Here is a 20,742-nt window from a genome sequence, read left to right on the forward strand (position 1 = left end):
TTTCGAGAACTATGGACTCAAAGCGTTCATGTACCAGATTTAATACCTTGAAGTGGTATTACACGAAATTCCAGTGCGGTAGGAAGGATTAACTCAGTTTATTGAAATCTTTATGTTGGAACGTTCTTTACCAAGTTTATATTGGTGTAAAGAGTAATAATAGGTATTCATAAAACTAATTAGACAACACTCTATTTGTTGTGCACGTTGGTGAAAAATGATTGGTGAATTCCAAGGAAATAAACGTGTTCTTTCTTTTCCATTGATGGTCGTTCTTCAGCGTATATTTGTGCATGTATTCAATCAAAGTGTATCAGAGCCAGAAAAATGACTTAAATATCGGAATGCCCGCTGTCAGTAATTGTCCCCAGACATAGTCAGATATCTTCAGATAATAATTTGGAACCACCTCATAACCGCAACTCCCAAGCGGTTATTTCCCTACAATGGCAGGCTGTCGACAGTCACCTTAAAAGAATAAAGAGCATAACAGTGTATTTTGAAAAAGTCAAACCATCACAGGCTTTAGCGCAAATCCTGACGCATGTCAAAATAATAATACATTGAAACTTATCAATGGTGTTTTGGAAATTTTCCATCACTTGAGAATGACATTACTTTGAGAAACCAAAACAGAATATTTAAACTTCAATATTGCTTACTTCCAACATTCAGTACGAAACTGGAATCTTTCTTAAACAGATCAGAACCGTCCAACTTATTGATTTGCAAACGGTATCCTCTATGGCGTATAAAGTACCCAGGAAAATTGACAGACTCGTATGCAGTGTACTCAGGAAACCATTTATTTTCTCGTACGAAAAATGTTGAGTCCTGAGCAAAGATGTGCGAATTTCTCGGTCGGCTTGAGTGCTCCAGGTGTAATTTATATCCGTAGTGACGTAAAAAGTATCCCGGATGGTCGTAGGATTCAAAGGAAATGGTGTTTGGTTGCTCTGTGAGACCCGGGGTGATGATGCGGAAAAGTCGCTGGCCGAGCTCCGTCATGATGTAGGCCTCGCCTTTGACATCATAGCCCCACGTGTACGCTGGGTAGTTTTGTGATCTGATGTAGTATACTGAGAGAGTATATGAATAATAGAGAATTAATATCATGTATTAAATATATAGAATTAGCTACATACTGCACAATGAGCGCCTAACCATACAGACAACGTTTTTTAATACAGACCAAGTATTTAGAGTGCATTTTTCATTTGAAGAACATTTGGAGGGGACATTCCTTGAAAAGGCGTTTGATCAATAGCCTACTTTCCTCTAAAAGGCCCATTATCTCAAAACACTGTATGCATATATGCTTTTTTAAGGTTTGTTTTGGAGTTCGACCATATTTCTTATTAAGCCGTTATTACCATAGACAGCGGTCTTGCATTTCGGGGTTTTAATTACAACTAATCCTATTAAAATGTTATAAACACACGATATGCGTTTCTATTAAATAATTAAATAAATAAATAAATAAATAAATTAGTTAGCTTGCCTTGAGTTTTCGGTCAGTCCACTGACTACCCCTGGCTATGCCAGAGTGAGTGGAATTCACGATGAACAGCTTAACTTACCTTGTCCATGTGCCATGGAGACACACAAGAGCAAAGCAAAGTACCACGGCACTTGCGGCATGTCTGAACCCTGGAACCAGCAGGGAATGAATGGAAAAGGGACAAGTTCAAGTCTAAATATGAACGAACCATCCTTCAGTTCATAGTTAAATAGACAGGATTAGTAATCCAGGGTAATCAAACCAAATGCATGTCTGCAGAAGGTCGTTGCCAAGGCGTAATTTTGGTGTTATCTCCGTGAGATCCTTCACATATTTGACACCACAGACGCTGATTCTCACCGCCCAGTCGTGACACCCTTTCGATTTTTGTTTGTGGTGTTTTAGAAAGACGTTTCACTAATTAAACTGCTAAAATTGTATGTCTTTACAGTTATATATCACTCACTCAAGCATTTCCTTAAAAAACGCACTGACTGGGTTATAAACAGATGTACCTAAGGCTGTTCCTGCCTGTAGCCTGTAGCCCGTGTATGGAGAATAAAGATGTAAGGAAACTACAACGCTGGCTACTGTGTTCATTTTATTCATCGTTCACCTACAAAATCAGCAACCAACCTGGGTTACACAACATTTATCTCCTAGGAAGAAACATATTGTCTCAGACCAGGGAGGTCTGAGGCTGGGGCAATTACATCAAGTTTAACTGAGTGAAGAAGGTGGTATCTGAAACTAACAGGAAAACACTCTTATGTTTGTACACGTTACTGGGAGATTGTTGGTGAATTCCAGTGAAATAACGTGTTCTTTCTTTTTAAGTGATGGTTTGTTTTTGAGTGATGTTTGGATGTGTATGCATTAATGTTATTAATCAAAGTGTATCAGAACCCGAAAGATGACTTAAAATTGAGAATATCCACTGTCAGTTGTCAGATGCCATACTCAGAAATCTTCAGATTATTTTTGGATCCCCACCATAATGACAACTCCCAGGTGGTTATTTTCCAACAATGCCAGGCTGTGGCAGGTCGCCTTAAAAGAAAAAAGATAAAAAGTGTATTTTGAAAAAAAAAGGAACTACCAAAGATTTTAGCGCAAACCTTGACGTATGTCAAGTGAATAGTTTTTTTAAAATGTACACCCCATTATCACCATTAAACGTTGCTTTTGGCAATTTTTCATCACCCGAGAAAGGTACATGTATGCCATGTCTTGAGAAATCAATATTGCTTATTTAGGAAGATACTACAGGTTTAAGAAACTTCACTATAACTTACTCCCAGTAGTCAGTATGAAGCTGGAATCCTTCTTAAACAGATCAGAACCGTCCGACTTATCGATTCGCAGACGGGACGAACTGTGGCGGATAAAGGACCCAGGATAATTGACAGATTCGTATGCAGCGTACTCTGGAAACCATTTATTTTCCCGTACGAAAAATGTCGCGTCTTGAGCAAAGATGTGCGAATTTCTCGGTTGGCTAGAATGCTCTAGGTGTAATTCACCCCCATAGTGACGTAAAAAATAGCCCGGTTTGTCGTAGGATTCGAAGGAAATGGTGCCCGGTTGTTCTGTGAGACCCGGGGTGATGATACGAAAAAGACGCTGGTCGAGCCCCGTCATGATGTAAGCCTCGCCTTTGACATCATAGCCCCAAGAAGAGGCTGGGTAGTTTTGTGATCTGATATAGTATACTGAGAAAGAACGTGAAAAATACAGAATTAATATCATTATCAAAGATATGGATCGAATTCGTTTCATAATGCACAATTTACAAAGTGTACCCAATCATACAGACCTAGTTTTTACAGTGTACATGTATATTTTTACTGAAGAACATTTAGAGCGGCGTTTCAATGCCAACTATTGCTATTACAGGGCCGTAGCCTCCGGGGGGGCAGGGGGGGCAGCTGCCGCCCCTGGAATTTGGAATTTTACACACCACACCCTCCCCCCTCGGTAGCTTCGCCCCCTCGTGTCCGCTTACTGCCCCCCCTGGCATTTTGCTCAGGCTACGGCCCTGTATTAAATGTTTTAAACATAGGATATGCATTTTAATTAAATGAAAACATTCTAGTCTGTCCTTTGTGGTTTCAGCTAGACCACTGACTACCTCTCAGCGATGCAAGAGAGAGTGCATACACGATGAATAGCTTTACTTACCTTTATCCGCTTGTCCGAGCGTCATGGAAACGCACATGAACAAAACAAAGTACCACGGTGTTTGGAACATGTCTGCACCCTGGAATCAGTTAGGAATGAATATAAAAGGGACAAGTTTAAACCTAAATATGAACCATACAATCTTCAGTTCAGGATTATTAAATTAGGCTTACCAAACCAAAGGCATATCTACAGAAGGCTACTGCCAAGACGTAATATCCGTGAGAACCAGCGCGTATTTGACATCCCAGACGCTGGTTCTCACCGCTCAATCGTGACACTTTTTCAGTTTGTTCGACTAAAATAACCAATGAAATTGCATAAGGCTTTTCAGTTAAATGTCACTCATACAATTATTTCCTTTGTCGTCATACTGCTTGGGTTACAATGTATATATACCTTAAGCAGACTTCGCTATTGGACTACACCTTATATTTCTACCTTTGCATCACAATTATTTGAAACCTATGCAAAAACAACAAGCTAGAGAAACCCTAGTGTTTTACTATACACATGCTTATTACTGCACCACCTGACAAGCGGTATCAGGACAATTCCCCCCGGACGATTCCCCCCCGAATAATATATATTTATATAATTATAAATAAATTAAATAAAATATAAATAAATAAATTAAATATAAAGTAAAGAGTACAAAGTTCAAATCTTTTCATCCATTTTCTGAATATTTCTTAGTGTGATGATGCAACTGGAGGATAAATAATATTAATTTCATTAAACAAATTACTTTCATGGAGTACAAGTACATAAAATTTTCAAGATAGGAGTACGGAACATTTTATTAATAATCTGATCAAAGTATATCTCCAGGAAAAGGAGGGTAAACAGACGTTCTCATTCATCCAGGTAACCCTTTGATGAATTAACTGTTACTTTTAATTGCTTTATTACCCCACCCCCCCTTGATTGAGTAAGTCTTGAATCAAGGTGCACCTCTAGATAGAGGTGTGGTAAACAGATTGTCTCGTTTATCCAGGTATCCCTTTGACTATTTGTCACTTTTAGTTGCTTGACCACTACCCACCACCCACCACACTAAAAATATTAATAAAATATCTGTTTACCCGTTCATCTGTTTACCCCACCTTTACCTGAAGGATAAGTGGTTATACTTTGATTAGATATTAAATAAATCTTTCTGTACTTGTAGGCTACTCAATGAAAAAGGAATTTGTTATAAAAGAATTTGTTTCATGATGAAGTTGTATTTTCACACTAAAAATATCAATAAAAAGTAAGAAATGTTTTAAACTTTTCACTTTCTACTTTATATTTGTATATAAATATCTATTTCTTGGGGGGGGGGGGGGATCGTCCGGAGGGGGGGGGGGGGGTTGTCCTGGGAGGGGAATTGTCCGGGGGGGGGGGGGGGGAATTGTCCTAGAATCCTGACAAGCCTTTCAAATTATTTTTCTTTTGAACTTTTTTGGATTACGAGCAAATGAAGTCAATTTGTGACCCTACTGTCTTGACATAAACCATCACTGATAAGCGAATACTTACCAAAGCCTTGGTTATCAATTATCTGCATTTCTAGAGATAAAACCCAATGAAGAAGTTATATGTTTAGACTACTACACGTAATATCTGGTCTTATGTACAGATAGTACTTCGTCTTCGATAGCTACAGAGTAAGACCAGGTCAAGTTGTTTGATAACTTACTTATGATGAACTTGCTCACATTCAAGGGGAAGGGTGTTATGTGATTGAATATTACATTTAAGTGATGTTTTTTTATGGATCCAAATTGTCGATGATGAAAAAAATGTTCATATGTCTTCGCATCGACAAATTGCAGGCATTTACACCGTCGGGAATAAGAATTTCAGAATTTTATTTTTTATTTGCATAATGACGGTTACATTCTCCAGAAGTATGCTTTAGATATAAGATGCTGTCCCATATATCTTTACTGATTAAAGACCATTAATTATTTGCTTAGTACAGACAACATCATTTGTCTATCAAGAAATGGAGACAGTCGACGCACTTGATCATAGGCTTGGGCCTGATCGCATGACACACAAGGATTGTAACCTCAACGAGACGGACGAACTTTGATGTGATATCTTTTGACAAACTAAGGATTCATCCATCTCGAGGAGGGCGACCGTCTGTCTGGTAGAAATGGCGCTGAAAAAATGGTGGATGGACCACAAACACGACATGAGGCTGGTCATCACAATAGAACCCGCCACGTTTCTCTATATATTGTCTCTGTACTGTTCCTGGCCCGCAGCCCAGGCTCTTTACATCGAGAAAGTGTGCATGGGCAAATACAAATCAGAAGAAATTTGTAGCAATCTAACGTTTCACGACGTGGAGAGAGACTACGTCCAAACCGAGAGCTCACGCTGGTTCTTTTACAGCATTTGCCTAGAAACATTCCCGTCAATGATTGCAGCATCTTTCATGGGATCTTGGGGCGATCAAATAAATCGTAAAATACCTATAGTCATCCCGATTATTGGTCTACTGATAATGCACTCTAATTTTCTTTTGAACTCGATATTCATTGACTGGCATCCCGCTTTCGTTTTGATAAGCTATTTCTCCTCGGGTATTCTTGGGGGCATTGCGACGTTTTTGCTCTCAGCCTACAGCTACGTGGCCGTCGTGTCAAAGGGGAACAAAGAGCGCTTGGTTCGAATCAGCGTCACCGAAGGTGTCCTGCAACTGGCCGGAGCAATAGGGTTAGGCATCTCTGGTCTGCTTGTGGAAAACTTTGGGTTTCCTGCTACCTTCGGAGTCTCCACTTCTTCCGCCGCGGTGGCTCTAATTTACACATTGTTGTGGATAAAGAATCCAATTTCCACAGAAAGCAAGGAGCAGGAGGCGATGTCAAAACAAGAACGAAATCTCTGTGCAAGATTGTTCGATTGCAACCATTTCATTGACTCCATGAAATGTTTCTTTGTTAAAAGAGAGGAATATCGCAGACTTATATTATGGCTGTCTCTGATAACTTTAATTCTGACAAATTTAACAATTGGAGGTAAGTGGATGACTTACGGAGAAAACCAAGGTCTCATCGTGGACATACCAGAGTACACGTTTTTCTGTCAGAATCATAAGTATAAGTTCAGAACGATAATCTTTAAAAACAATGATCTTTTAAAAAATTGGTTACAATATATCCCCTGTCTGTTTTCTTCTCGTGGAAATGAATAGGTGGGCGTTTGGAGTGTAAAACATACTTGTTGCTCCATGACTTCTTTTTTTGTTTCAGCTGCAATGACTCTTACTCTATTATTTCTGCGATATGTGGTCCCAGGCTGGAACTTGACCCTGTACGGTATCTATGCTGCCTTGAAGAACGTCATGATGATGATAGCCCTGTTCCTTTTCATGCCTGTCGTGAAAAAGCTGGCCCTGGATGACACCACTGTGGCCATCGTGGGCCACGTAAGCGCCATTCTTGGAGTGGTGTTGCTGGCTTTCAGTCGATTTATCTGGATGGCTATGTTAGGTAGGTGAGCCGTTAAGGAAGGCATGCAAGTATTTTTATTTCAGTTTATTCATGTAACTTGTGGTATAAATTATTGAAATTAATATTATTTATATTTTTCATTCGAAGCCACGCATTGAAACCTGATGATACAAAATACTGAAAAACTCGTGTTAAGAAATCTGTCAATATATTTCAGTGCCTTTTGCGAACATGCTGTCGGCGTTTAGCAGCACAGCGCTCAGGGCAGTTGTAGCAAGAATGGTTGGAAAACACGAACAAGGCGAGTCTCTCTCTTTCTCTTTCTCACTCTGTCTTGAGAGACTTGAGAGCTCACACATCAAGAATCAAAATGAGAGGAGACATTTTTTTTTTGGCTTCAACTTCCTAAATTCAATTTTTTAAAATAAAATTTGAAATTTGTGAACATTTTTCAGGAGAACATGAAAAAGTGCCTTTTCTTTCCTGAAATGTCGGGGCCCAAACCAGCCACTTTATTTTGGAATGTGGTTGAGGAGACTCTGGAGCCCTGGGTCAACATGACCCAGTACATGCGTGAAAGTATAACGGTTTAACACTTAATGATGATATATTGATATAGCTACTGATACCATTCTTTGATTAATCGGCGATTAATGAACTATGCAGTCCGTTTTTTTTTCACAGGCAAAGCGTTTGCATTCGTTGGAAGCGCCCAGTCTCTGAGCGTCCTCTTGTCAAGCGTCATCTTTAATAACTTGTATCCAGAGACGCTGCATTTCTTCCCCGGGTTAAGTTATCTGCTATGTGCAGTACTTCTCCTAGTGGCCATAGTACTAACAATGTAAGTACATTGTATGTTTTAAACTTATATTTTGAAAACCTGGAATGGTGACTGACTTATTCGTTTTTTTATCCGTTGCTTGATACTAGTAATTTCTTTCTGCTATTATTATTATTATTTTGTTTGTTTGTTTGTTTTATGAATAACATTTGCTGGTTGTTTATTATCCTGGACGTGTTAATATTAAGACAATTTATACAATTTTTATGCCTCAGAATCATTCGGTTCCGTATGCCCAAACCAGAAGTAAACGATACAATGAATAGCACTGCAACGCTAGACAAATCAGGTAACTGATACATGCATGCTTACTTTTTATTTATTGTCGTATATGCTATATGCACGTTTATGTTTATCACACCGTTTATCTGTACCAGTATTTGAAAAACTGTTTTTTTTTTAAAGTCGTTGAGTTATATGTATTTCTTTTATCTTTAAAGAAAGGGGAAATTGTCCAGTTCACACTTCATTTAATTTTCGGTTTGTGTCCTAATAGGCCTATAATAACGGAATAACGGTGAATGAATCTAAAAGCCCCATAAAACGGCCTTAGCGTACCATATTTATCTTCTAGACACTATTAGTGAACAAAGAGATAAATTCACTATATATATATATATCTACTGACATTTCCCTGGCTAATTATGTGAATATTTCTGGCCATCTACAACAATGACACAGCATGGACGTCATCACTCAGGGGGCCTCTGGTGGGGCGTCTGGAGAGTACTTATCTACCATTAAAACTCTGTTTAGTATCTTAATGATTTTTTAATCGTTAAATGTTGTTTTTAGACTTTAAATGTTGTTTTCCTGAACCTACTGTACCTACCACGGTTTTCTATGTCATTTTAATATAAAGGTTAGTCTGTCTTCCAGTTTCAGCTATTGCAATGAATGAAGTCATTACAGATGTGGAACAATACCCAGTCTGAATGGAAACAAGTTAACACTGGAAGGAACGGGGTTTTTACCTGTTGAGTCCTAAACGGTTATATACTGGTTACATTACTGGTTATATACATAAATGTTATCGGTCGTAACAATTAAGTAACTTTATTAATTTTGTTGCAAAATAAACATATGAAAAAAGCAAGTGAAAAAATTAAGTTTGATCAAACTATACTATAGACCTAAATATCAAATTTATATAACAAGCAAAAAATACACTTTTGGATTGTCTGAGACTTTTAAATAGTTGTATTCCTTTTTTTCATGAAAATAACATGAAGAGACTAAGAAATAAGATGCTTTATGTCTTTTTTCAACATTGATTCTTTCAACACTTTAATCAAAGAAACGGTTCACGTACAGTGTATGGAGTAAAACAAACAAATTAAATAGATAATTTAAAATACAAAAATAACCCAACTACCAGTAGAGGGTAGAGAAACAGGATTCATGTTCCTTGCAAGGGAGTGCGATGTTGGAGAAAATCGAACGATAGATTTTCAAGGTTTCCTACAAATAATTAAATGAGTGAATAAATATAGAAACCAACAATAAATAAATAAATAAATAAATAAATAAATAAATACAATGTCCAAAGAAAATTATAAAAGCAAAGACAATTATAAAAGCATAGCTTACAATACATCACTAGATATTAGGCCTATTTCCACTAACGCAAAGGGCGTACGGGCGAATAATATTTTTAATAAAAAGAAAGAAAAAATTGCTCCATGTAACAAAGTCCGCCTCGTTTTATTTATTTATCCTTTAATTTCCAATATCGGTATTGAAATCAATCAGAACATTGTAAAATACTATAATAGCAAATTAAGACAAAATAATTTAAACAAAAAATAGCGGAAAACCTTAATTTTCATCCTGATTGAAATGTATTCCTATCCCGCCTTAAAAAATACTCTCTACGAAGAGTGACTAAAAAACTACAAATTAAGAACTCAAACACGTGATTTATGAAAAAAAATTAATATATTGGTATATCGATTCGTGGAGATTAGGCGAAATGTTAAAATTTCCTGAAAAATGTTCACAGCATAACAAAAACTGTAAAGAAATAACATTTTGTGTTTTTTGTGTTTAACACATTGCATATTTCAGACATTCAATGTATTTCAATCACGTAGCTCGCTTCAATTTGACACAAGAGGAAAATATCGACTTTGATCCTCCTTTGATCAAATAATGTATAACTTTACATAATGTTGAAGTTTTACTCCTCGTGGGGCCTTTCTTGTGACCTTGAACTTTCACACATGTTTCAAAATGGCGGAGCCCAGCAGCGGAGATGGAAACGGAGATAAAAGTGCAAATTGTGATGAAGTGAATGGGATTAGCGCTAAAGTTGTATCAGAAGAGGACGCAAGACGTGCAGAGGAATTAAAGGAAAAAGCAAATGAGTTCTTTAAAAGTAGGTAGCACTTAGAAAGTCTCTGCTGGGAAGCTGAGTCTCTCTGTCACTCAGTAGGCACTCACTCACCCCTGTCACTGACTTGGATCTGCTTTTTTGATGAATTTGAAACTATGAATCTATATAGGATGTCACAGAACTGATTTATTCAATTGCAGTGTACAAATGTTTGAAATCTTATTTCAAGTCTAAATTCTCTTATGGATGGCACCCCGTATTGTTACTGTATCTTTTGAACTTAGTTTAAAATTATTTTAAACCTTAGAAAAATGCCATCCATCAATCAAACTTTCATCAGTGACTCTTGAAAATAGACTGAAGGAAAGAAATTAACAAATTGTTATGTCTCTGTTGGGGTAACATGTGTGAATGAATTAATTTATGCACAATTTTGTACAAAAGCACTGTATGAATAAAGTTTTTTATTTAGGTCAGAAAAGTAGAAAGTTTTAAAAGTACCCATTGTAGATTTTCCTGTGAAAAAAGCATAACTAATAAATTTCCTGGGTAAACAGTATCCTTCCACCACCCCCTCTTCTCCCGACTAACCAATCTCTGTTTTCTTCCCTGACACTTGCCATAACTCTGAAACAATCTGGGAAATTTTTAAAGTCCTGTCAGATGTGGCCATCACTTTAAGCAGATTGGGCACAATTCAAAACTGCTACATTAATTCATGACAGTTATCTGTTAGAGATTATCAAAAAGTACAACTTGCCCTGAGATAAGTTTAACAAGAAGTGTTATTTTGTATTTGTAAATTAAAAAATGTTTTTAAAAAGTCTTACATTTTGCCCTTTTAATTTCAAAGATGAAAATAGCTTATTTAACTAGAACATTGTTCAAAGGCCTGTTTTATTATTTATTTTTCAGAAAAAGATTATGGCCAGTCCATAACATACTACACAGAAGCTATAGAATTGAATCCCTATGTCACTGCTTACTGGGGCAACAGAAGCTTTGCCTACATAAAAACAGAGTGTTATGGCTATGCCCTAAATGATGCCAGCAAGGCCCTTGAATTGGACAAAACTTACATTAAGGTGAATAGGCCAATGCAAATAATAGGCCAGTATTAGGTCATTATATATCTCATGAAAATAGATGACCATTATTTTAGCTTCTGGTTCTAGAAATGCATTGAAAGAGGAAATTATTTTCACAAAATGAGTTTGTGACAGTGCAGACAAACATTTTGCTAACTTTTAAGAATGTAAAGCTCATAATATTTTAGTTAGTTTGAATTGCATATTCAGGTAATACCTGTATTTAATTTGGTTTTCTCAATCACCAGTTATTTGAGCAAGGACAGTTGATTTACATTTCGTATTGATAATTGTGTACATAACTACCAGGTGGAAGTTATCAACAAAATTGTTAATGAGGTATGAATTAGATGAGTTAAACACAAAAATGTTTATACAAATGTATTTCCACAAGACCAGGAGTCAGTATTGTACATAGTGGAATCCATTTCATCAACTGAGAAATTGAATGTGTTACATTTAACTGAAGATTTACACTTTTTGATGTTCATATCAGGCCTACTACAGGAGGGCATCTGCCAACATGGCTCTTGGAAAGTTCAAACTGGCTTTGAAGGATTTTGAAGCAGTGAGTGGTCTTTGTTGATACTCTTCACAATCACTATATGATTGAATAAATCTCAAGATTATTGCATGTTATTTTATGAGGATGGTGTAAATTAAGTTTTGTTTACAGTTTTAAACCTTATTTTATACTGTTACACATACTAAAATTTGAAAATCAGTATATAAAGTTCCTCTCATATCTTAATGTTATATTAAAATAATGTTAAACAATTACTTAGAAAAAAACATTGCATAAATCCTTATTTTTCTTTTATTTTTCAACTTTTCAGGTGACAAAGGCCAGGCCAAGTGATAAAGATGCTCAAAGAAACTATCACGAATGCAATAAAATTGTGAAGAGACAGGCCTTTATGAAAGCCATCAGTGTGGATGACCATAAGAAACCTGTGGCTGTGACAATTGAGGAGGAATTGGCCAATATGGGTAATTGGAAGATGCATACAATAATTACCTTTTTTATAAAATAGATGAAGCTAGTTTGCATGATTTTTTTATGTGAAAAGTAAACAATTATCATATTTAGAGGTTATGATTTGCAGCCATGTTGTTGAATTTCCCATCTTTACAAAAAGAGTTCTTTCAATTATGTTGCACTTGAATATCTAGCAGTTTTGCAAATTCTATAAAGAATTAATGACAGCAAACTTTGATATGTTTGTTAAAATGCTATTTGGAATTTAGTAATTGAGGATGACTACCAGGGACCTTGTATAGGAGAAGAGGGGATCACATTACAGTTCATGAAAGATCTGATAGAAACTTTTAAACAACAGAAAAAATTACATAGGAAATATGCTTATCAGGTATGGAATTAAACCTCCCAGTCATTGAATTTTACTTCACTTTTTTGTGTAAATTCTTTGTCACTTACCATTTTGTTGACATTATTTTATTGTTTGTGTGCAATGTAATAAAATATTTGATGTTGTAAACTTTGGACTGCATAAAAAATCTTTTTGTTTTAAGTAAACACTAAGCTACAGTAATTTTGCAGTTAAGAATGCTTTTAAAATTTCTTCCAGATACTAGTTGAGGTTAAGAAAATATTTATGTCTCAGGCGTCATTGGTGGATATAACAGTGCCAAAGGTATGACCATACAGGATGGGAGCTGTACAACATATGTTTATCATAATTTTATAATCCGAATAAATATTCAGAATTTAGCTGTGATTGATCATTTTTACAAATGATATTTTCATAACTCATTTTGAATTTTATTCCATTTTTTTTATTTATTTAAATGTTCAATCCTTACTAATTGTGTTCATGATTTTTTTTCTTGTAAATTCAGGGGAAGAAGTTCACAATATGTGGTGATGTCCATGGCCAGTTTTACGACCTGCTGAATATATTTGAACTGAATGGGCTCCCCTCAGAAGAGAACCCTTACGTATCTTTTGATGTTTTTTTTTTTTTTTCAAATAATAACATAGTTGATTGCCATAATAATTACAAAAACTAAAGTAATTTTTATTTATTCAAATGAAAATTCACATTATTTAATGACTAACCAGTGATGAGCTAGCTTCAAACTAATGCTTGTAACAAGACTTGCGTATCAGGTGTATGAAATTGTTAAAAAATAGATTATGACATAACAGTGTTTATAAAAATGAAATTATATATTTTAAAGAAACCCCTGTATTGATGTATTATAAACCTTGACTGTTGCTCAGCTGTTTAATGGAGATTTTGTTGACAGAGGCTCCTTTTCTGTGGAGTGTATACTTACATTATGGGGATTTAAACTTTTATATCCCAGTCATTTTTATATGTCAAGAGGTAAGTTTTATTTTCTGTATTTAAAAGGAATGCTTCATTTTCTTAATTTTTTTGCTTGAAATGTGCATGTATTTTACAATTGTTGCTTTTAAGAATATTATTCTAATACCATAACATAATTATGTTTACCAGGAAATCATGAGAGTGAGACAATGAACCAAATGTATGGTTTTGATGGAGAAGTGAAAGCAAAGTATACTAATCAAATGGCAGAACTTTTCACAGAAGTTTTCAACTGGCTACCTCTATCCCACCTGATAAATGAAAAGATTTTAGTAAGTTGCACACCCTGTAATACTTAACAAACATTCCATTGTCCTACAATACAGATAGAAATGTAGGGTTTGTTAGTTTTCATAAATTTCATAAAAGACGAGTTAACATGAATCAAATGGTAGCATGGCAACCTATGTAAAAACAGTTTCATCTTGAGGCAAGCCTATCTCAGAAGGACATATGTAAACTACACATCAGTAAGTTTTAGCACTTTTATCTTGTCCATAACATTTTGATATTCTGATTAAAACGTGATTAAGTGACTTAATCTAACTGTTAAGGCAATGCATGGAGGATTATTCAGCGAAGACAATGTGACATTGGATGACATCAGGAAAACAGACAGAAACAGACAACCTCCAGATTCAGGTAACAAAACTGACCTTCATTAAAAGCATAGCTAGTGGAATTTGAGATACAGAGTCAAATTAATTAGACAATTTTTTCAGGGGTAGTTTGCGGCAGTTTTTAAGATCTTCCCAGCTGGCACCTTGTGGACTATTAACCAGCAAACTGAGTATATTTATATGTCAAGATGCAGTTGACTATTTTTAATGGAGTGAGAGATTTCTAAGCAGTGGGGAAACACCTTGATATCCTTAATGTGTTCCAGGTATTATGTGTGACCTGCTTTGGTCTGATCCACAGCCCCAGCCAGGTAGGTCAGCCAGCAAGAGAGGGGTCGGCTGTCAGTTTGGTCCAGACGTCACAAAAAAATTCCTTGAGAACAATAACCTTGAATATATTGTCAGAAGCCATGAGGTGAAAAATGAAGGTTATGAAGTCGCACATGATGGGAAGTGCATCACCGTTTTCTCAGCACCTAATTACTGGTACGTTGGTTGGAAGGTGGGAAATTATTAGTTACTTAGGGTGGTGTGTGCCTGTAATGTAAGGTATTAAGGTGATACAAGCTACTAAGTTGTGGGATTAAGGCAATAAAAATAAAAAAATCATTCACATAGTATTCAGCTTTATTCATGTAACCAGTCGTGATTTTATAGCCATGCAAATAAATTTACAATTCAAAACTGACATCGATGTTTCAGTGATACCATGGGTAACAAGGGGGCATTTATAGTTATACGAGGAGATGATCTTACTCCACAGTTTACATCCTATGAGGCTGTGGTAAGTGAAGTGTGCCAGCTTTTACTGCATTATTGTTATCACTTTATTACTTGTGAATAGATACTTATTTTAGGATAAAGAATATTTGTCTGAAAGAAGTTACACAAATAAAACCATATATCAGTTTAGATAGGGAGAGATCATTCAAGTTAAAACTGTCAGTTGAATCAATTAAATATTGTTGCTATTCTGCAATGGTTTTTGCACCATAAATACATTATTTACTAGACTAGCTTTTCTTTTTCTTTTGCAGCCACATCCAAACGTCAAGCCCATGGCATATGCAAATTCACTGCTGAGCATGTTTTAGATCAACATTTCAACATCAACAGAACTGAATAGGATTTTCCTTCCATTTTCATAACACTTCATCTGATCTTCCATTATATATATCTCATTGAATGGATTCACAGAAAATAACGTCCCATTGGCAGTTACCAAGATTGCATAAGAAAAACAGCTGAAACAGCTGATATACTATGTTTCCAGCCATTTAATACTTTTAATTTACAGTTAAGATTACCTAGCTCTCTTGAAACAATTGTGTGAAGTTCCTGAAAATTCAGAAGTAAAAGTAATTGTGTAAATTGTATTTCTGATGGTATCCCACAGATGGAAACATGACCAAGTAGATAATTACAAACAGACCTTGAGAATCATCAGATTATATTAGAATTGTCAGCAAAATAAGTCGATGTAATCGCAAAATTATTGTAAACGCAATTTTTTTTATATATTTATTTATTTATTCATTTATCTTTTTTTTTTTTTTTGGGGGGGGGGGGGGGTCCCTTAGATCCAAGCACAGTTTGTCTACCTTATTATCTCATCGTTGGTCAGTTTCCTTTTTTCATGAAAGAAGATGGAGAAATCCTCTATGATTAATTACGGTGTTACCATGGTAATAAAATAGTGATACAAGTTATTGAAAAAATCTATTGATCTCAGGCCATCGTTGACTTATGGGTATTAAAGTGTACACTAATTAAGATTGTAAACAATACAAATCAAACAATGATGCTTCAGGCATATCTGTCTTCAATTTTAAATACCATTTACTATCAAGAGCCTTAGAGTTGGGAGCACGAATGCCAAAATTGACAATTAGAGGCACAATTTCAGTGCTCGATGTAATATTAGTAGCCACAAGCACAGTGTCAAAAAGGGCTGGCGATTTGTCCAGCTTTCATCCAGGTCTCTGGCTGTTCACATGTGGCTTCCTTTATTAAACCCAGGACTATTTGCAATACGGCAAAGATACCAAAAACAGCATGTAAGCTCTTTTGATGACAGTTTCCACCAACTTGCATATATGTTTTCATGGATTTACTTTACCTTTAGAAAAAATAACAAAGAAAAACAATAAAAAGCACCAAGCAAATCAAACTTAAGTATTCCTATAATCTACTATCCATACTGTATATTAATACGGTAATGCAGCAATGAGCTCTCAACAATCTCCAGCATGTGTATATGGAACAGGTAGGTGACCGTTTTTGGCCAGCTTTCATAGCCTTGTGCTCGTGGCTGCTAATTTTACATTCCTGCTATGAAATCATGGTTCAAATCCGAGTTGGCAAATAGCTTATCCATTTACATGAACCATTTGAGGATGTTTTGCATGTTCTTAAGGTAGAACTTTAGTCCCAATAAGAACATACTTCATGAATATTCTTGTTGGTAGAGGCATCCCTATGGGCAACCTAGGGCTAGTAGTTGATGACAATGGAAATTATTTTTTGCATACTATTGAAATAAAGAAATTATTGTGTCATTGAGTGGTTGAGAGTTGTAATACAGTTTGATATAAAGCATCTCATAACATAAAAAATACCTGTATGTATTTTTTATTGAAGGAGGGTTTCTCATGCTGCAATACTGCATGACACTGTCTGGTGAGATGCATAGAACAAAAAATCTGAGCGTTGAAGATTACCCTCTCAGAGGTCTTTAACTGTTACGAAATTGTACAAAAGACCCCTGTTCTCTTTGAGGTGATCAGATGGTCCATGTTTCTCACAGACATACCCTTTGTATTTCCCTTTCATACAATTTTGTAACTGCCAGCATAGAGAAGAGCTTAGTACGGTAGAGGGTACATAGACTGCTTATAATGGGTGTGATCAGTCTAAGAAAGTCACATAACTTGTCCCACAGAAATTTAGTTTTCACTACAAAGTTGTGTTGAGTCTGTGTCGAACTTTGTCATGCCACCTATGATTATTCACAACTTAATGCCACCTTGACTGCAGATTTGATATCTTCCTCTAAGACATCCCTGTTGGATTTTGAGACCTGAGAAGAAAAGGTCAATAAAGAAGTCACAAAGAAAATAAATTACTTCATAAATATTTCAGGCACCTTAAAGTCATGCTGTTTTCCTTGATATAATTTTCAAAAGTAATCTTATTATTTGACATTCAAATTAACTAAAATTCAGAAGTTGAGCAAACTCAGCTTGACTTGTAACATGATGTTAGCATATCTCACCTCGAATAATTTGGCATCATGTCTCTTTCTCAGTTCTTCCACTAGGTGAATTGGTTTGCCTTTGGCTATTGGAATTGTTGCAAAAACTGTGACTTGAGGATTACTAAATAAACTTCTCACCAACTGAATAAATGGCTGACTAAACATTTCCATTTTTCCAATTTCATCAATAACCATAACACACTGCCCTGTATCCTGAAACAGAAGCCACTAAATTAAATAAAAAAAATAGTAGTTGACTATTACCACAAGATGAATGTAAGACGTAATATTCATTACTTCCTTTCATTGAAAATAATCACAGAAAAAATAACTTTGTGTGCATCACAACAATGCTAGTTTTGTGATTTTCATTAATTGTGAATAAGTTATCCAGTTTGTTCTGTCTTTAGCACTCTTGTTTTCTATTATTAAGTCTGCTAGTGTTGTTAATGCCGAGTGAAAAAACGCATACTTTACAGTATTGACACAGAATTATCATTGGCGGAATTGATGGATGGAGTTCTGGAGTTTTTCAGTACAGTAAGTCTCCCAACTAGAGTCATTTTGAGGAAAACAATAAAATTAGTAAATTATGAACTCATCTTAAAAATCCGTACTTTGTTAAAAAGAAAAATTCACACATAAGTAAAGATGGTTGCGTACGTGTACCTTTAGCCTGAGAGCAGTGAGTGCTGTCTGTTCAAATGATGCAATGTCCACCACATACTGACCGACCCTTAGCTCCCTCTTCCCACCAGGCTGGTCAGCCCTGAAAATGTGGGCTCAAACTGTAGAACAGATGGAATCTTTCATGACATTTTCAACTCTAATTATAACCATGCCAATTCTATAGGTCAGAGACCTCTGCAAGCATTACTTTTCTTAATAATACTAGTAGACTTCTTAGTCACAATAACTATCCCGAAAGATGGTTCCAAAGAATAAAATTTCTGTTCCAGTTCTTGTAAACTATGGAAAGCCATTAGTGATGGTGCATTAGCAAACTGTCAGGTAGGCTGTTCCATTTTTCAATTACTCTGAAGGATAAAGAAATTATAGTTCTTTTTTTAAACTGGTTTCTTTTACACAGATTATGCACTGAAGATCTTGAAAATGCCTATTTAAGTTAAAACAATTTTATAAGGTCTTGTTGTTGATATTTTCATGTACTGTTAATTAAAAATAAAACAGAAAACCTTTACTCAGTACATAATATATAGCTAATGGTCTGTAACCTAGATATGGGGAGGAAAAGTAAGTAAAATAATATATGCCATGACTTGACTTACTTTACTCTAGACAAAGGTGCTCTGATTCCATGTAGAGTGATCACATCAAAACCGATTCTTCTCCCTTCAGCTCTGACTTCTTCTGTGTAAAACCCTTGTAAGGCCACACCAGCTGATTGTTTTAGGCTGTCACATACCTTGCGAACAAGAGTAGTCTTCCCTACTCCTGACAAAGAGAAATTAATTTAAAAATTAGATATATAATCTACATGCAGTTTTCAGTTGCATGTACATAAGTACCAGTACTACTCTGCTGTAGTAGTATATTAGTAAATTTTTCTCACACTGATAATTTTACTTGGATGCAAGTATCTGCATTTTCTCGTATCAATGCATATTTTTATTTATTTATTTATTTTTATTATTTATTTATTTATTTATTTATTTGCATTTCTGTTACATTATACACAATTATTTATAATTTAACGATATTAATATGATTGATATTTAGCTACAAGCATGAGCCTGGCTTTAAGTTCTCTGACATACAAAATACAAAATGAAGCGTATTTCTGTACTTCTAAAGTGTACATTGTAGATGTAATTATTAGCGCTACGACTTACCTGGTGGTCCTGTGATGAGTATATGTCTTAACTTGGTTGACGATGCCATATCAGGATTTCTGAGAAAACACCGTGACAAAAATCATCCTAGGACCTGCTTGCATACTAGTACGACGAGTGCAGCGTGCACTTGTTTTCATAGGTGTAATGGCTCATAGATGGCAGTGGGTGTCAAGATGTGTGTTTCTGTCAAAAGAACTTGAAGGAAAGAGATCAGGGGCGGATTTAGGCCGTCTTCTGGGTCTTCTGGAAGACGGTCAGATTTTCAAGTTTACATTGACGGCCATGACATGACGGATATCTTTTTTTTTTCTGTTGGAAGACGGTCAAAAATGGAGGTTGGATCAATAAAGATAATTTGGACTGTCAGAAAATATCTCTGGATCCGCCCCTGGAGATAGTGAAACATCTCAAGAGATAGTGTAACATTGTTAGTAAATCATTCACGCTAAATGCATTCATTGTAATTTCTAATGCCAATTTCAATATTTGAGAATCGACGATGAATCTTGCCTTGGCTTTAGAAGAAGGTCAGGTCAGAAGATGGAGGAAACGGCATCACAGGCCACGAGAAATACTGAAAATCCAAACGGCAACACAAGCCAGTCGCTTATAGATGGCGCAGCGAGTTCAGGTGCTAGTAAATATGTCATTTAACAAAAATCTGCAAGGAGAAAGGTTTGTGCTATATAAATAATAATAATAATAATAATAATAATAATAATCTTTGAGATTGCAAACAATGAGGCCTATATATTCGTTGTTCACATTTTTTTCTTGTCGGGCGGTAGTTTGTAGGCTATGTGTTTTGGGGTTTGTTTTTTTTTCGAAACGTGAATGGAAGTGATGTTGTGACTTAAATCAAGTAAATTATTGAAAAAAGTCCCAACGTATCGAACTCTGTTTCATTTCCCTCTAGTGTCAGAGCTCTGTCTTCCCAAAATGACTAGAGAGAGAGAGAGAGAGAGAGAGAGAGAGAGGTGGGGGTAGGAAACTTAAGACTTGTAACTGCTCTCGCGCCTTGTCACTCCCTCCGCATTTGGTTCCTACGTATACAGTATAATGTGCTTACTCGGAATTTGCAGGCAAAACGGCATAACCGACCAGGATGTTTTTTCCTATCAAATTTATTATTATTTAAAAAAATGTTTAACAACGCATTGTTAAATCTTGGTCTCCTTTTCATATTCATGTTTTTTTTAAACATATTTCCGGAAGTAGGCCTATATCCTACATGTAGGGCCTACATGTAGATCCACCG

At 35.7% G+C, this 20,742-nt stretch overlaps 4 protein-coding genes across 4 annotated transcripts; 2 read left to right on the plus strand and 2 right to left on the minus strand.

The window, feature by feature from the left end:
• Nucleotides 1-25: 25 nt before the first annotated feature.
• LOC106176089 (otogelin-like protein) lies at nucleotides 26-3,937 on the minus strand. The gene is made up of 4 exons (XM_087005895.1): nucleotides 3,856-3,937; nucleotides 3,683-3,761; nucleotides 663-1,079; nucleotides 26-468 (listed from the first exon to the last, which is right to left on the minus strand). Exons 2-4 carry the CDS (start codon nucleotides 3,750-3,752, stop codon nucleotides 434-436), a joined length of 522 nt encoding a protein of 173 aa, XP_086862021.1. The 5' UTR covers nucleotides 3,753-3,761; nucleotides 3,856-3,937; the 3' UTR covers nucleotides 26-433.
• A 1,568-nt stretch (nucleotides 3,938-5,505) lies between these two features.
• LOC106176093 (lysosomal proton-coupled steroid conjugate and bile acid symporter SLC46A3) lies at nucleotides 5,506-9,630 on the plus strand. The gene is made up of 6 exons (XM_087005893.1): nucleotides 5,506-6,699; nucleotides 6,934-7,173; nucleotides 7,352-7,435; nucleotides 7,819-7,975; nucleotides 8,191-8,264; nucleotides 8,855-9,630. The coding sequence occupies exons 1-6, from the start codon at nucleotides 5,832-5,834 to the stop codon at nucleotides 8,908-8,910; spliced, it is 1,479 nt and encodes a 492-aa protein (XP_086862019.1). The 5' UTR covers nucleotides 5,506-5,831; the 3' UTR covers nucleotides 8,911-9,630.
• A 566-nt stretch (nucleotides 9,631-10,196) lies between these two features.
• LOC106176104 (serine/threonine-protein phosphatase 5) lies at nucleotides 10,197-16,930 on the plus strand. The gene is made up of 13 exons (XM_013558337.2): nucleotides 10,197-10,352; nucleotides 11,226-11,395; nucleotides 11,895-11,966; nucleotides 12,235-12,388; nucleotides 12,647-12,768; nucleotides 12,988-13,053; nucleotides 13,259-13,357; nucleotides 13,644-13,749; nucleotides 13,882-14,024; nucleotides 14,307-14,394; nucleotides 14,639-14,858; nucleotides 15,075-15,156; nucleotides 15,410-16,930. The coding sequence occupies exons 1-13, from the start codon at nucleotides 10,208-10,210 to the stop codon at nucleotides 15,464-15,466; spliced, it is 1,524 nt and encodes a 507-aa protein (XP_013413791.2). The 5' UTR covers nucleotides 10,197-10,207; the 3' UTR covers nucleotides 15,467-16,930.
• LOC106176105 (cancer-related nucleoside-triphosphatase) lies at nucleotides 15,935-20,449 on the minus strand. Its single transcript, XM_013558338.3, has 5 exons — nucleotides 19,482-20,449; nucleotides 18,918-19,083; nucleotides 18,298-18,397; nucleotides 17,647-17,841; nucleotides 15,935-17,451 (listed from the first exon to the last, which is right to left on the minus strand). Exons 1-5 carry the CDS (start codon nucleotides 19,528-19,530, stop codon nucleotides 17,377-17,379), a joined length of 585 nt encoding a protein of 194 aa, XP_013413792.2. The 5' UTR covers nucleotides 19,531-20,449; the 3' UTR covers nucleotides 15,935-17,376.
• Between the last annotated feature and the right edge of the window lie 293 nt (nucleotides 20,450-20,742).

Source organism: Lingula anatina, chromosome 2, assembly GCF_051362555.1.
Source record: "Lingula anatina isolate TDL-2025a chromosome 2, LinAna3.0, whole genome shotgun sequence".
Taxonomy (NCBI): domain Eukaryota; kingdom Metazoa; phylum Brachiopoda; class Lingulata; order Lingulida; family Lingulidae; genus Lingula; species Lingula anatina.

What these genes read in the sequence shown, in the direction of transcription:
- LOC106176089 (XM_087005895.1), bottom strand. Translation starts at nt 3,752, where the DNA reads ATGTTCCAAACACCGTGGTACTTTGTTTTGTTCATGTGCGTTTCCATG. An exon ending in GCTCGGACAAGCGGATAAAG is followed by an intron (nt 1,080 to 3,682) that starts GTAAGTAAAGCT and finishes ATACTCTCTCAG; the next exon opens with TATACTACATCAGATCACAA. An exon ending in TTTCGTACTGAATGTTGGAA is followed by an intron (nt 469 to 662) that starts GTAAGCAATATT and finishes TATTCTTTTAAG; the next exon opens with GTGACTGTCGACAGCCTGCC.
- LOC106176093 (XM_087005893.1), top strand. Translation starts at nt 5,832, where the DNA reads ATGGCGCTGAAAAAATGGTGGATGGACCACAAACACGACATGAGGCTG. An exon ending in GACAAATTTAACAATTGGAG is followed by an intron (nt 6,700 to 6,933) that starts GTAAGTGGATGA and finishes TTTTTGTTTCAG; the next exon opens with CTGCAATGACTCTTACTCTA. An exon ending in TGCAACGCTAGACAAATCAG is followed by an intron (nt 8,265 to 8,854) that starts GTAACTGATACA and finishes TCTGTCTTCCAG; the next exon opens with TTTCAGCTATTGCAATGAAT.
- LOC106176104 (XM_013558337.2), top strand. Translation starts at nt 10,208, where the DNA reads ATGGCGGAGCCCAGCAGCGGAGATGGAAACGGAGATAAAAGTGCAAAT. An exon ending in CTTTGAAGGATTTTGAAGCA is followed by an intron (nt 11,967 to 12,234) that starts GTGAGTGGTCTT and finishes TCAACTTTTCAG; the next exon opens with GTGACAAAGGCCAGGCCAAG. An exon ending in TGATAAATGAAAAGATTTTA is followed by an intron (nt 14,025 to 14,306) that starts GTAAGTTGCACA and finishes CTAACTGTTAAG; the next exon opens with GCAATGCATGGAGGATTATT.
- LOC106176105 (XM_013558338.3), bottom strand. Translation starts at nt 19,530, where the DNA reads ATGGCATCGTCAACCAAGTTAAGACATATACTCATCACAGGACCACCA. An exon ending in GCACCTTTGTCTAGAGTAAA is followed by an intron (nt 18,398 to 18,917) that starts GTAAGTCAAGTC and finishes CCACATTTTCAG; the next exon opens with GGCTGACCAGCCTGGTGGGA. An exon ending in TCACTGCTCTCAGGCTAAAG is followed by an intron (nt 17,842 to 18,297) that starts GTACACGTACGC and finishes CTTCTGTTTCAG; the next exon opens with GATACAGGGCAGTGTGTTAT.